Genomic DNA, 13514 nt, shown 5'->3' with positions numbered 1-13514 from the left:
GGCTGTGTTCTCCGCACAGAAGCAGGCTCCATGCACATCTGAGAGGAGACTGCTAAAATCCCATCTTGCATATGTGTGTGCCCAGACTCCACCCATGCAGGGATAAGCCTCCCACGTGCAGGTGCAGTTAGTGACACAGAAAAGTCAGTTTGTTTTTAAGGGAAAAATTCATCATTGGGAGGAGTGAGTCACTAGTTGATGGCTCTTGAGCATTTTATTGTCAGGAATGAACACTGATGATATTTTCATCTTCCTGGAATTTTCCCAAACCAGATCAACTCTTTATGAGGGAGGCAGTATTTTCCTTCTTTTCTGAGTGTGCGGTGGGTGAGAAGACAGAGGCAGAAATGTGGAAGTGACTTATCCGAACCACAGGAGAAATCTGAACCATGTCAGGCTTTTTAGTGAATGCTGGTCCTGGAATTTTCCATAGCTAGCCTTGGACTATTTGAGGAAGTTGGAAAGTGGGCGCTCACTCAGATCTCTGACCTGCGTGGTGAAAGAATTACGTCTTTGTGTTTCTACAAAGCCACCGGAAGTAAGAAGCAGCCGGTTTTGTCTGACTTTTGATTGTTATTCAGAAATACAAATGTTGTATCCTGTGCTTGGAAAATGGCATTTAAAAATTCATATTAGCAGAGGTGAAAGAGATTAAATTGTGATAACTGATTTCTATTACATTGGAAGGAAAAGAGTGGCAGGTCTCCCAAAAAGCAGGGACGTGGGTCAGTGATGTGTGCCTGGTTAGTTGGTAGTTCACAGGCACGTTCTGTTTCCCTCCTTCCTGGTGGCACTTGGAGTTGTTCTGGATCATTCCATTTGATTTCTTCACCATTCTACTAACCATTCTGCAGGTTCCAACTCATTTATCGCTGGTGTTTTTCTCTAAGTTATCATTCTCCCGAGAAATGCCAGATTGACAGCCTTTTAAACATAAGGCTTGTGCCCTTTCAGTCCTGGGAGCTCAAATTGCATCCACTGAAGTCATGCATTTCTCCGGGTTGCCAGGCTCATTTAACTCAACCCCAGTGCAGAGGAGCTCACAGCAAATGCCTTCTACAGTGTGTTTACTCAGGGCCTGGCAGACTAGCTGACTTCCCAAGAACATTCAGAGTGGTGATTTGAGGAACCACTAGACAACCCATTTAATACAGATCTTGGGAGGAGGGCACCTCCCAGGAGCCTCTGCCCATTTGCTTCTAGAGCTGCGTTCTCTCTTAGAAGCAGGTTTTTAACTTCCTCTTATCACCTCTTGATTTTTGCTATAACGATAAAAGCAAGCTCGTTAAGTTTCCTGTGGACAACAGTGTCCTCTTTTCAGTGGAATTTGCTTTGGCGTTAGAGGATTCTGTCCAAAGCCAGATCTAGCCCTGTCTCTGTTAAGGGAAAAGAAGATAAAATTTAGATCGCAGGTGGTAGGGACTAGGCCGCATCTGGAAGGCTCGAGGCAGTCAGGTGGAATGAGACATTATTTGTATATAAAGTGTGCCAACTCTCTCTTTTTTTTCCCCTGTAAGGTGCCACCAATCCATACACAGAAGCAAACTACAAACCAACTTTTCTGTCAGATGATGAATTGAAACACCTTATTCTCAGGGTATGTTGCAATTATGGGATTGTTTTACACAACATTTATTTTTACAAATTTCAGTGTTAAGTACCAGCGTGTGGGAATTGGATGTCTCAACACTGAACTTTGTAAGGTGCACGTCCTCTTTTGAGTCTCCACCTTACCTTACCATTTGGACGGGCTTCACATCCCTTCCCTGAGACTCTTCTCTTCCACCCTTGCTCAGGCAAAAACTGAAGGTCTAGGCTACTGCAGCTTTAAATCAGAAGAGCAGAATTTTGTTAGAAATAGGAGGTAATTAGGAATCGCCTTTCTGCATGAGGGTTTTCGAAAGGGACTGAAACTGAGAGCAACTGAGAATTTCTCTCATCCTCATTTAATCACTAGCACAAAAGCATCCACCTAAATCTTTATACCAAAATTCCATCAAAACAACAAAACTTCAAAAACATCATGGCCTGAGGAGGAAAATAAGTGGAGGCAATGCTTTCACCCACTCAACTGCAGGGCTGGCTCCCTCCTGCCAGTCTCTGCAGAGGGGCAGCTGGGGTGGCACCGTGGGAACCTGGCTTCTGTGCAGAATGAGGTCTGCTCCCAGGTAGAGTGAGATTTGCTTGGAAATTAAAGGAAGAGACACTGGATTCAGAAACAGGTCCTCTTGCAAATCGTAAAAAGAAAAATAGAAAAATGTCACTAACAGGCAAGATACCTGCACCCATGTCCCCACAGCCAGTGCTGTCCCCGCTTCTCGGAACAGAAGTCTGCAGAGCCCAGAGGTGGGGGCAGTCCAGCTGGGTTTGTGCACCCTCATTTTCAGCTCCACCTGGCTTCAGGCGCTCTAAGTCCAGCCTGCCTGCTCACTCCAGTATCCTGCCCACCCCCTCGTGATGTGCTGTGTTAACTGCCAGGAACAGAAGGCCTGATGAATGAACAGAGTTTTGTTTCTTAAGCAGAGCTGGTCCTGGGGGGAGCCTGGTAGGGGTCGGTGTGGTGGTTCAGTGAGGTCAGCAGGAACCGGGTCCTTTCCGTCTTCTCACACCACCCTGCTGAGCTGTTGTGCAGCTCTTTTCCTTGTTGGAGTGAGCTGGCTGTGCCAGGTCTGAGTGACCAGACCAGTCAGAAAAAAGGGGCAGGGGCGGTTCTCGGCCAGCTGTCCTTTGTACCAGGAGAGGATACGCCTTCCTGGAAATCCAGTAGTGGGCTGGAGCTTATCCAGAAAGTGTCACCTGGTCACCCTCAACTGCAAAGCAGGTTACAGAGCATGCATCGAGGTCTTCCAGCCTCCACAGCAGAAGCTGGCAAGAGAGAAGGGGGTTGGGAACAGCACTTGCTGCACACAGTTTCCAAAGCCACGTCCATTTGCTAGATTTCCCTCCAGAAGTGGCTCCCACAACCCAGCACAGAACTTCAGCTGCGGTCTGGTTGGCCTGGGGCTGGAGGAGGCTGGTGCCTGCCTGGCAGTAGAAGCCATCTTATTAGTGTCATGTTTGGGGCGGCTGTAACTCTGCCCCTCCCCAGCAGAATTGTTAGGCCAGGTTTTTCCAGCTTCTTTTTTACCTCTATGAAATCTATTTATTGGATAGTCCTGCATTCCAGCTTGTCATCAGCTATCTTTTGAAGCTTCGCATGACTTGTAGATCTGATCAGCCCGCTTTCTGTCTTTCATTTTCATCCATTCACAGCAAACATTTTAGCACTTACTGTTTCTGCACAGCACTGTCCTATAAACTTCCAATCATTGATAAACAGTGAAGCTGAGCAAGTTTGTGATGGTCCTTTGGTTACCACTGTCAAGGCATACTTGGAGGACCCAACTCTGCCCTCACCTCTCCATCCTTTTCATAAATATGTCCTTCTCAGGGAGGACTTGCTGGAGTTAAGATAGAAACTCTGTCTACAGCCTCTCCCAAGAAATCACCAGGGCTGGCTTCATGTGCAAGCAACCTATGCAGTCCCATGGGGCCTGGCACCTGGTTTAATGCTCCACTGTCGCCATCTTGAAAATTATAATTTTTGAACAGGGTCCCTGCAGTTTCTTCTGTACTGGGCCCTACAAATTGTGTAGCTGGTCCCAATTGTCATACTGGTAACTTGGTGTTTTATATGTAAATATATATACTTGTATATATTTACATATATATTTATATATAAAACAAACTGCTTTTGTAATGACATACTTGCCTTGTTGCTGCTTGGGGATGGAGTAAGGATTACAAGGCTACTAGTACTTCATCTCAGGCTTGCCTTCTCCGGGATCCTGTTTCCTACAACATCAGCGGTGGTCCGTCCTCCCTGATGGAATTTTCCTCACCTCCCTGACCCATCTTGGTGGCTGTGAAGTGCTGTCTAATTCCTTGCCGTTTCCTGGGAATTTTCTTCGACAGACGGCAGGCTCCACTCAGATGATGTTTGGACAGTTTGGCAGAGAGAACTGGACTCCCTCTCTTCCTTACCAATGCAAATCTGACTAATTGCTTCTTTACTAAGTGCTTTCACAATGTCTTTAATAACTGGTGTGTCAGGGAGCAGTCAACCTGATCGGTTTATAATGCCTGGATCCTCTGCCTCCTGTGTTTTGAAAACAAGGCGGCCCCTTGGGCTCCGTGTCATTCATTAGCTAGCACGTCCTCCCTAGAGCAAGCCTGCCCTGGTCCTCCTGGGCCCCATGGTTCTCATCTCGCTGTTTCCTGGCGGTCTTCTTGGCCCCAGCTCCTCCCCCTAATGGTGTTTATCTGCCCGAGTGAAGCAGTCAGAATGTCTCAAGTCTCTCCTACGGTGACTGCATTCACTGGCCTCTGGAACTGTTTCTCCCTCCCCCAGATGTGCTGGAATCCTCTTGGCTTGTGTCATCTGTTTAGGCCTGACTTTGCCCAGCGTTTCTTCCAGGTGTCTTCTTCCTGGGCACCTTTTAGGTCACACCACTTCTTTAATGAAAAGCCTCAAAATACTTCTCTTGTTGGGTATAAGATTGTCTGCAAGGCAAATGAAGGAGTTATTAATACCCTCTCTTTTGACAGAATGAGGCTTCCAGCAGATGGTGCTGGGAAGTTGCTTCCCCCTCACTGTCCTCCCTTGCCCTGGGCCCGCTCAGAGGCCGCACTTAGGAAGGAGCATCCCCAGCTCCTTTCTGGCCAGGCAGCCAGCCAGGTCTCGCCCCGTAGTAGTGGTTCTGCTCCCCTTCTCCTCCCTTTCTCTCCGCACAAGCACGTGCACCGTTCTGTTACCTTCTCTCATGTGAATTCATTTCCTAGTTCTTTGGATTAAATTGCATCCCAGAGGCCCTTTTGTGGAAAAGAAGAGTTTCTCTAGATTCTTCCAAAGAACAGACTGCAGACCAGTGAATTAAGCAAGGTAACAACCCACTGTGTGTCAGGCCAGGGTAGCGGAGTACAGAGTAAGTTCACGGCAGAGTGGGGACCGCCCTCCCTGGCACCGGGAAGGCCCCCGTGAGAGCTGAGTGGTTGTCCATCTGGAAAGTCACGGATGAGATTTGGTCACATGTGCACAAAATATCCTAAGCTCTCAGGTACCATAGCTTCAGTATTTATCTGCTTCAGTCTATCTGACACACACTGTCTGTCTCCACACCTGTCTTTATCAGAACTTTAGGTTTTTACTTGTATTTAGAATGAAGAAGAGGTAAAAAGAATCTAAGTGGAAATTTTTGCTTTGCTCTTCTTGTCTCACTCATGATATGAACAGCCCAGCCGTGGATCAAGGGATAATATTTGAGAGCAGTCGTTCCCAACCCTGCATACGTTGGAGCACTTTAGGGTGGGGGTGAATACAATACCAGTGATCCAGCCCCATTCCAGACCATCAGCGTTATAAAAAAAAAAAAAAAAAAAGCAAACACCACTTCACATGTTGAGATCTATTCCAGAGAGCTCCCTGGAAAAAGAGGTGTTCAAGTTGAGGGCAGATGGCACTGAGATATTGGCGAGGGGGTGGAATTCTGATCTTAAAGTTTCCTTCCAATCTCAGACCCTATGATATTACTGAGTTATCATTAGAGCAATGAAATAGATTTATTTGGACCTTCGTACAATCAAAGGAAAATTCTTAAGCTGGATTCTGCTTTGAAACAGGTCTTAACTTTAATGGGACTTCCCCTGTAATCATTAGCTGATGCACGTGTACATCCACCTTGGAGAGAATCTCATCACTCGCATAAGGCGTTTGTTTGAAGCGTCCTGTTCTCAGGATACCTGTGAAACTGTCAGTGCCTGCAGTCCTGTGCTTGGGATACATAGAAAACAAATCCGTATTTGCTGTCAGAGTGATGATAAATCCTGTTTCCTAAAGTATGGTAAATTGACTATCCATTTCTCCTGATTAGGCAGCAGATGGATTTTTGTTTGTCGTAGGATGTGACCGAGGGAAGATACTCTTTGTGTCAGAGTCTGTCTTCAAGATCCTCAACTACAGCCAGGTACTGCTCCTGTTCCTGCTGGTGGTGGGCAGCCTCACAGCAGCCAGAAAGGTCATCCACTTTTCAGGATAATCATGATAGACGAGTCACATGTGAAATGCATATATTGCTCCCCCAACCCCGTCCTTCTTCCAGAAAATTCTTAACACAGAGATGAATATAACCTCAGAAAACTCCTTTAATGTGTTTTTTTCCCCCATTGGAAAATTTGATTCTGATCTCAGCATTATAACTGTCTTATTGCTGCAAGATAGATATCGCACAGTGTAAGGATAGGAGGGCAAGGGGCCCTCCAACAAGGAAGATGTAGGCAGACAGTATGGTATCAGGGACTAAGCAAAGTGGGAATCCACCCAGTAGTGTCTGCAGTAATGTGTCACTTTTTAGCTCTGTCGAACCTCAGCTTCCTCTCAAAAATGATTGTAATAATCCATACCTTTTATGACTGTTTGATAAAATGACTGATAAGATGACCGTCGATAAAAGCTTCTAGAGCACAGCTGTTCACCTATTGTGTCCCTAGAGTTTTTACTCATTATTTTCATTCATTCCCTCCTTCACATGCTGGTATTTGCAAGGAAGCTTGGTAAGGCAGAAGAATTGAAGTCTCAAAATAACATTTATGTAAATTAGAATCAATGTCAATGTAGTATCTCCAAATGTCTTGCTCTTTCTAGTCTTAGAGCAGAGTTATGGAGGAAGTTACTCAGGTCTCTGCTAACAGATTAGGCCCCCGAGGCTTATAGTGTGACACAACTTGTTTAAGAACCGAGAGGCTTAACGGAGTCAGTCAGAGCTCACGCCCCGCATTCCTCCCTCTGACGTCTTAGGGGGGAATTTGTGGGCATCAGAAATAAAAGAATACATACAGCGGAAAGATATTTGCCTGAGAGGAGAAAGATTTATGTAGTTTTTCTTTTATGTTATGACCTTTTTCCTTCATGTGTTTTCAGCTGTGTGGGTTTTTTTGTTGTTGTTTTTGGTTTTTGGTTTTAGTGGGCACTGGGGATTGAACTCAGGACCTCGTGCATGCTAAGCACACACCCTACCACCGAGCTATACACTGCCCCTCATGTGTTTTCAAAACCACACTCTGGGTGCCCCATTCATTATGTCTATATCTAGGCAAAGTGATTGGACTTGTGTACACGTTCACATGTGAAATATTTGAAACCCATGCTTAAAAATGCAGAATGAAGGCAAAGCACTTGTTAGAAAGTTTATATTCCACGTGCCATTGACTTGTCATTTTTGATGATACCTTCCCACAGAATGATCTGATTGGTCAGAGTTTGTTTGACTACCTGCATCCTAAAGATATCGCCAAAGTCAAGGAGCAGCTCTCCTCCTCCGACACTGCACCCCGGGAGCGGCTCATAGATGCAAAAAGTGAGTACGGAGCCCCGCAGTGGGGTTGCTGGCCCCGGCCTGGGTCCCTGCCTCTCCGCCCTTTACCTGGCTCACAGGGGCCATCTTTGGCTACATGGAGTTATTTGTGTTGTGTTACTTTGTGTTTAGTTCTCTTTTGTTTTACATAAAGAAGAAAATTCAATGTCCACGTTCATGAGAGGAAAAACAGCTACTTTGATTTGATTCTTTATGATTTGCAGTCACTTTTGTTTTTTTTTTTCAGAATCTAGAAATTCCCAGTTGTATGTTCCTGAGTTAAAAGGGTTCACATCCCTTTGGTTTGTTCCCCCCGAAGAAAAACCACCTCTGTTTATCTGAGTTGCACCCATGCAGTCTCCTAAGATAAAAATTAGGAAACTTCAAGTATAAATATGACATTTCATCGACCAAAAGTGGTTCCTCACTAGATTAGCCGTCCCTCCCAGCTTCCTGCTCCTGCACCCCATCCCCATGTCCCGGGTGAGGCCCCAGGAGAGCTCTCCTCCAGTCCCATGTCGGGCTGTGGCTCCAGCAGTGAGGAGCGTAGACTCGAGTCAGGCACTGGGCTCACATCTTGGCTCCACCATTTACTAGCTGTGTGACCTTGAGCAAGTAACTTAACCCCTCTGTGCTTCAGCTTCCTTATCTGCAAAATATTACCTGTTTCATTGTGTTGTTGTGAGAATTCAGTATGCTAATAACATAAAGCATACAGGACTGTTCCCAGCACACAGCACAACATGGTGTTCACCCTGCCCAGTGCCGTCATAGTCTAACTAGTTTCCCGCTTCCAAACTCTGTTATAATCTCTGGAAGGAAATGCCACCAGGGGAATCTCCTTAAACCACCCTTTTCACTCTAGTACTCCCCTTCCTCCTGTAAGTACAGTGAGTCCCAGGTACATGTTGCCCTTTATAGTCTGGCCCCTGGCAACTTCTTAGTGGCCTCGAGAGAAAAGGATGAATGCTGTTGGTCCTTGTCTTTCAGGCTCTCACCATATAGTCAGGGAGACAAGGAGACAGCACCACGCATAATAGGTGCAGCCAGAGAAACAGGACCAGGCATAGAGAACGATGATTATTAATTCTCATGTGGGCTTGGGGACAGGCATCGCAGAGCAGGTGACAACCCCAGGTGGGTTTGAAAAGATGAATTAATGCTTGCCAGGTGACGAAGGGAGGAAAAGAGCAGAGGGAACGATTTGTGGATGGGCGCGGAGGTGTGGTGCTGTGGCCTGCTTGTGCTGCCGGAGCAAAACCTGCAGGGGAGGGGAGTGCTGGACCGCGAAGACCTTTTCATCCATGGGGACAGTGAAGGGCTCTGAGCTAGGAGGGACAGACCGGGGTTGGCTTCCGGGGAGGATCACTGAGTCAGCAATGCAGGAGGTAGGTTGGCAGGGTGAGACCCCGGAGGAGGCCTGAGCAGTAGCCACTCCTCTGCTGGTTGCTGCCATGGTGGGTAGTGGGGCACTCGTCACCCCAGACACGATCTGTAGCCCCAGCTTTTGCACTGACTAGTAGCCAGGCTTCTGTCTGGATCATAGTCCTACTTTTCCTCCAGAGACTCTAATTCAGTTGGTCCAGAACTGCACTATGGAAACACAATTCAAACCATAAATATGAGCCACAAACATGATTTTAAATTTTCTGGTAGCCACCTTTAAAAAAGTAAAAATGCAAAATTAATTTTAATACTATATTTTATTTAACATGCTAAATCCAAAATGAGGTCTTTTACATTCTTTTTTGGGGGGGTGGGTACTAAGTCCTTGCAATCCTGTGTGGAGGTGAGCTGTACATGTGAATACAGCCAGACCAGCCACAGCTCAAGTTAATAGCTGCCTGTAGCTAGTGGCTGCCATGCTGGGCAGCACGGACCTCGTATGGGGTCCAAGAACCTGCAGGCTGATACAGCACCCGGGGTCCTGCTTCCTCCTTTCCATTCCAGTGTCCAAGTCCCAGTCCATGTTCTTCCTCCTCTGGGAAATGGCGGTTGTTTCTGCCATGTATTGGGCACTAATCAGTCATCCATCACATTGTGTTATCATTAATCTTTTCACTGTGAACTTCTGTTTCTCCTTCTCAGCAGTCCTCTCCTGCTGGATGTGGGAACCCCCTGTGTCTTTCTTTTTACTCCCAGAGCACCTGGTCTGTTCACCCAGTAGCTGCGCGCCACGTAGTCTGTAAGCATTCCAGATCCACGGCGCTCCTGTCCGTGTCGCACCTAATACACCCTAACCTGAGCAGTAGTGTTATTTTATGCCATCATGAAAGAAAAGGCTTTCTTCAAGGGCACACTCCCCCTCCTGACAGACAACACTACCCTCAGTTTATCACATTTTGTGTATTGATTTGCAGCTGGACTTCCAGTTAAAACAGATATAACCCCCGGGCCATCTCGATTATGTTCTGGAGCACGGCGTTCTTTCTTCTGTAGGATGAAGTGTAACAGGCCTTCAGTAAAGGTTGAAGACAAGGATTTCCCCTCCACCTGCTCCAAGAAAAAAGGTAACCACTTAACAGTTCTTTAAGTTCTATGACAGGTGAGGCCAGCTTTCTACAGTGGAGCGCTCAGCAGGGTGTGGGTTCAGAGCGCAGGTCCCAGGACGCAGCCGGGACCCCACAGGCCCCACCTCAATGAGGGCCTTTGGGGAGGAGGGGGGAATTGGACGACCTTGATGGTGTCACGATGACAGAGGTTTGTGGGAAGGCTTCCTCTGTTTAAATTCCATTTTAACGTGGTTGAGAAAGTGTCCTCTCGGTCACAGAGTACAGCACCCACCGATGCGCCAGAATCATTCTCGCTAAGTTCCCAGTGCCTGCAGGTCACTAAGTGCAACGGACATTTTCATTTTTCTTCCATCGTGAAGTGTTCCCTTCCTTAGGATTCGGTGAAACCACTTTCTTCTCGTCTTCTCTGTCCTCTCCCACTCAGGCTCTCTTCCTGGTTCCTTTGTTGGCTCCTCCTCTTCTGTCCCTGGCCTTCTTCTCTTAAGAGGAGCGGATGTACACCCGAGCCCCATAGGTAATGTCATCTACTCCCTTTGCTTTCAGTGCCATTTATATGCTGATAACTTCCAAGTTCTTATTTCTAGCCCAGTCTTCTCTTTTGACTCCACATTTGTAAATTAACTGCTTATTTTATCTACCTGCTTAGTACTCTCAAGGGCATTTCAAATGTGACCTGTGTAGAAGTAACCACCTGGGATTCCCCTTGGATGTAAATGGCACCACTGTCCCTCCAGTTCTGCATGCCAGAAGCCCGGGAGGCACCCCGCCCCATTTCTCTCCCTCCCTTCTGATCTAGTCGGTTACAAAGTCTTGCCGCCATGAATTGCTCCTGTAGAAGTTATTGGAAGTTATCTGAAATGTTTATCCATCTCCACGTTTGCTGCTGTTACTAGATCCAGGCTACCCTGGACCTTGTAGGTCCAGGGAAGTAGGCCCCTCATGCTTTCCAGCCCTCTGTGCAGCCGGAGTGGTCTTCCTAAAAGCACATCTTTGTGTCAGTCCCCTGCTTAAAATCCTTCTGGTGCCAGTGCAACCCCCTCCACCCCATACATTCAAGCCATGCTGACCTCCCTCCAGTGTCTCCAGCCCGTTTCTACCTGAAGTCTCCGTACGTGCTGTCACCTCTGATGGGAATCCCCCTTCTCCCTACCAGCTCCCGTCCCCAGGCTCACTCCAGCTCATCCTTTAGAGTGGACCTCCGTGTCGGTCACTCCCTCCCTTAGGCTGCCTTACGTCTGCTTGTAGCACTGCAGGTTTTCTAACACTTTCTTAACCATTGCAGCTATGTAGATATTTGTATGATTATTTGTTTAAGTCTCTCTACTGTATAAAACTGTAAATTCCACAAATGCATGTCTGATTTGTTTTTCACTGTTTCCCAGTAACTAGTACACACCCAGTGCTAGGTAAACACTCCATAAGGATGTGTTTCCTGTTGAAATCCACAGGTGCTCCACACTTAATGTGTCCGGAATTGAAATCTTTTCTCCCTCTCCTCTAAAACATACTCTGTATTCTCCTCCCTGAATATTGACCAGTAAATTGTACCAGTAACCACTCAATCTGAAAAAGTTGGAGTCATTATTTTCTTTTTTTCATACCATATATTTTGATATTCATACCAAATCCCAACAGTTCTAGCTCAGAAATTTCTCCTGCATCCTTACCTACTTCCTCCTCATCTTCACAGATCTGCCGTCACAGTCCTCAGTGTCTCTTGCTGTATTATTGTCCTTCTGATTTTTTACTGTCTTCCAGTTCACCCATCACTCAGCTCCTAGAGCATCCAAATCATGAAGTGATTTTGCTGTTTCCCCACTTAAATGCCTTTGGAAGCTCTCCATTTCCTATCTGAGAAAAGTTAACACATTTGTGAGCAAAAAATCCAAGGCGCCTACAGTCTGCCCCTCCGCCTTTCTGACTCTACCCCCAGCACCTCCCTCTTCACTTCAACCGCATGGAGCTCTCTGCTGTTTCTTGGACAGGATGCCCCTCTGTGCCTTTGTACTTTCTCAGCCTTTACACATTCTGGTCCCTTAGCCAGTGCTCGTTCTTCTTGGTCCACGCCCCACATTGTTCTTCTGGGCATCCTGCCTCTCCCCAGGTAGATTTAGATAGTCCTTCCTTGGTGAGCGTCATGTCCTTTAGGTATAACCAGGTCTACAAAGCACGTAGGACACTAGATGACACCTATTTTTCTGTCTTCTCACTGGATGCTTGCTTTTGGACAGTAAGACCTTGTTTTTTTCTTTTTTTATATTTTGACTCCCTGCCTACATCCCAACTCACCCCGGGGCGCCTGTGCCCCTGTGCCCCAAAGCCCCACTGACACTAACCATGGACTTTGCTTTCTAGCAGATCGAAAAAGCTTCTGCACAATCCACAGCACAGGCTATTTGAAAAGCTGGCCACCCACAAAGATGGGGCTGGACGAAGACAGCGAACCAGACAACGAGGGGTGCAATCTCAGCTGCCTTGTTGCAATTGGAAGACTGCACTCTCACGTGGTCCCGCAACCGGCGAACGGGGACATCAGGGTGAAATCTATGGAGTATGTCTCCCGGCATGCAATAGATGGGAAGTTTGTTTTTGTAGACCAGAGGTAAGAGTCTGCATATGACCCTTGAACAATGATGGTAGGCGATTTTCAACCCGGAGTAAAGCAGAGAGAAGACAGGGCCATCAGCTGGCTTTCTTAAGTATAGAGAGAAGGAAGTGATGGGTATCTCTGTTGAAAAATGAGAGCCAGTGAGATATCATCATAAATACAGAGATTTTTTTTCCATGTCATTCTTTGGTATGTAGAGGCAGTTAAGTGGGGTGGTTTGATGTCCTTGGGTGAAAGAGAAGTAGTAGGCTTAGCAGCTATCTGAATCTATGGAATGTTCCCGGGCCATTCCTGTGAGTGGAATTCTGGCATGTGGGACTTCGGAAAGATTTAGTCCTGATCTGTCCAGTACAGTAAGTCATTGGCTATGGCAGCTCCATATGGTGATTTACGTCTTTATTTAATCAATTAAAATTAAATCAAATTTAAAATTCATTTCCTCGGGCTCACTGGTCACATTTCAAGTACTTATTAGCCACATGTGGCTAATGGCACAGATATAGAACATTTCTGTCATCACAGAAAGTTCTACTGGACAACACTGACCTCATCCGATCTCATTTTTTACGGTTGAGGAACTGAGGCGCTGCCTGAAGACTGGGCCTCCTCCAGGATTCACACACAACTAACTGGCAGTAGACTTGGGCTAAGAACCCAAATATCCCCAAATCTCCACTGTTCTCTGCTGCCTTCTTAAGAATATTCACAGGCTAATAATTTTTCTGACTACTAGCAATAGTTACTAAATACTGGAAAAGGACACAGCCACCCCTCAAGGCCCTCGTGGGCCCCACTGCTGGAGCCTCTGGTGTCTGGTCGTCCTGATAAAAAGTAGGCAGTCAATTGGAGAAGCTTTGCACTGGGGTTAAGAGTTCTACCACGTTTGTATCTAATGCACTTACCACTTTTAAACCTCCTATAATTTGACTTCTTGTGATAACAGCCCCTTTGAAAGGATTCTCTACTTTCTTTCTCTCTGTTTTTATACCCTTGGTTGAAGTCAGT

At 46.5% G+C, this 13514-nt stretch overlaps 1 protein-coding gene across 6 annotated transcripts in view; it reads left to right on the top strand.

Annotated features, from left to right (window-relative positions):
- BMAL1 (basic helix-loop-helix ARNT like 1) overlaps nucleotides 1-13514 on the top strand; it is a 97085-nt gene that overhangs the window by 70967 nt on the left and 12604 nt on the right. For 4 of the 6 annotated variants that reach the window (XM_074372362.1, XM_074372360.1, XM_074372361.1 and 1 more), the window contains 6 exons: nucleotides 1518-1597; nucleotides 5910-6002; nucleotides 7274-7391; nucleotides 9749-9898; nucleotides 10326-10415; nucleotides 12260-12503. In XM_074372362.1, the coding sequence (XP_074228463.1) occupies nucleotides 1518-1597; nucleotides 5910-6002; nucleotides 7274-7391; nucleotides 9749-9898; nucleotides 10326-10415; nucleotides 12260-12503 (775 nt within the window). Of the gene's footprint in view, nucleotides 1-1517; nucleotides 1598-5909; nucleotides 6003-7273; nucleotides 7392-9748; nucleotides 9899-10325; nucleotides 10416-12256; nucleotides 12504-13514 lie in introns of all 6 variants that reach the window. The other 2 variants (XM_074372364.1, XM_074372363.1) reach the window with 2 other exon arrangements.

The sequence above is a fragment of the Camelus bactrianus genome, chromosome 10 (assembly GCF_048773025.1).
Source record: "Camelus bactrianus isolate YW-2024 breed Bactrian camel chromosome 10, ASM4877302v1, whole genome shotgun sequence".
Classification (NCBI taxonomy): Eukaryota; Metazoa; Chordata; class Mammalia; order Artiodactyla; family Camelidae; genus Camelus; species Camelus bactrianus.
The sequence above is the reverse complement of the archived record's forward strand: the minus strand, read 5'-3'. Positions and strand labels throughout refer to the sequence as shown.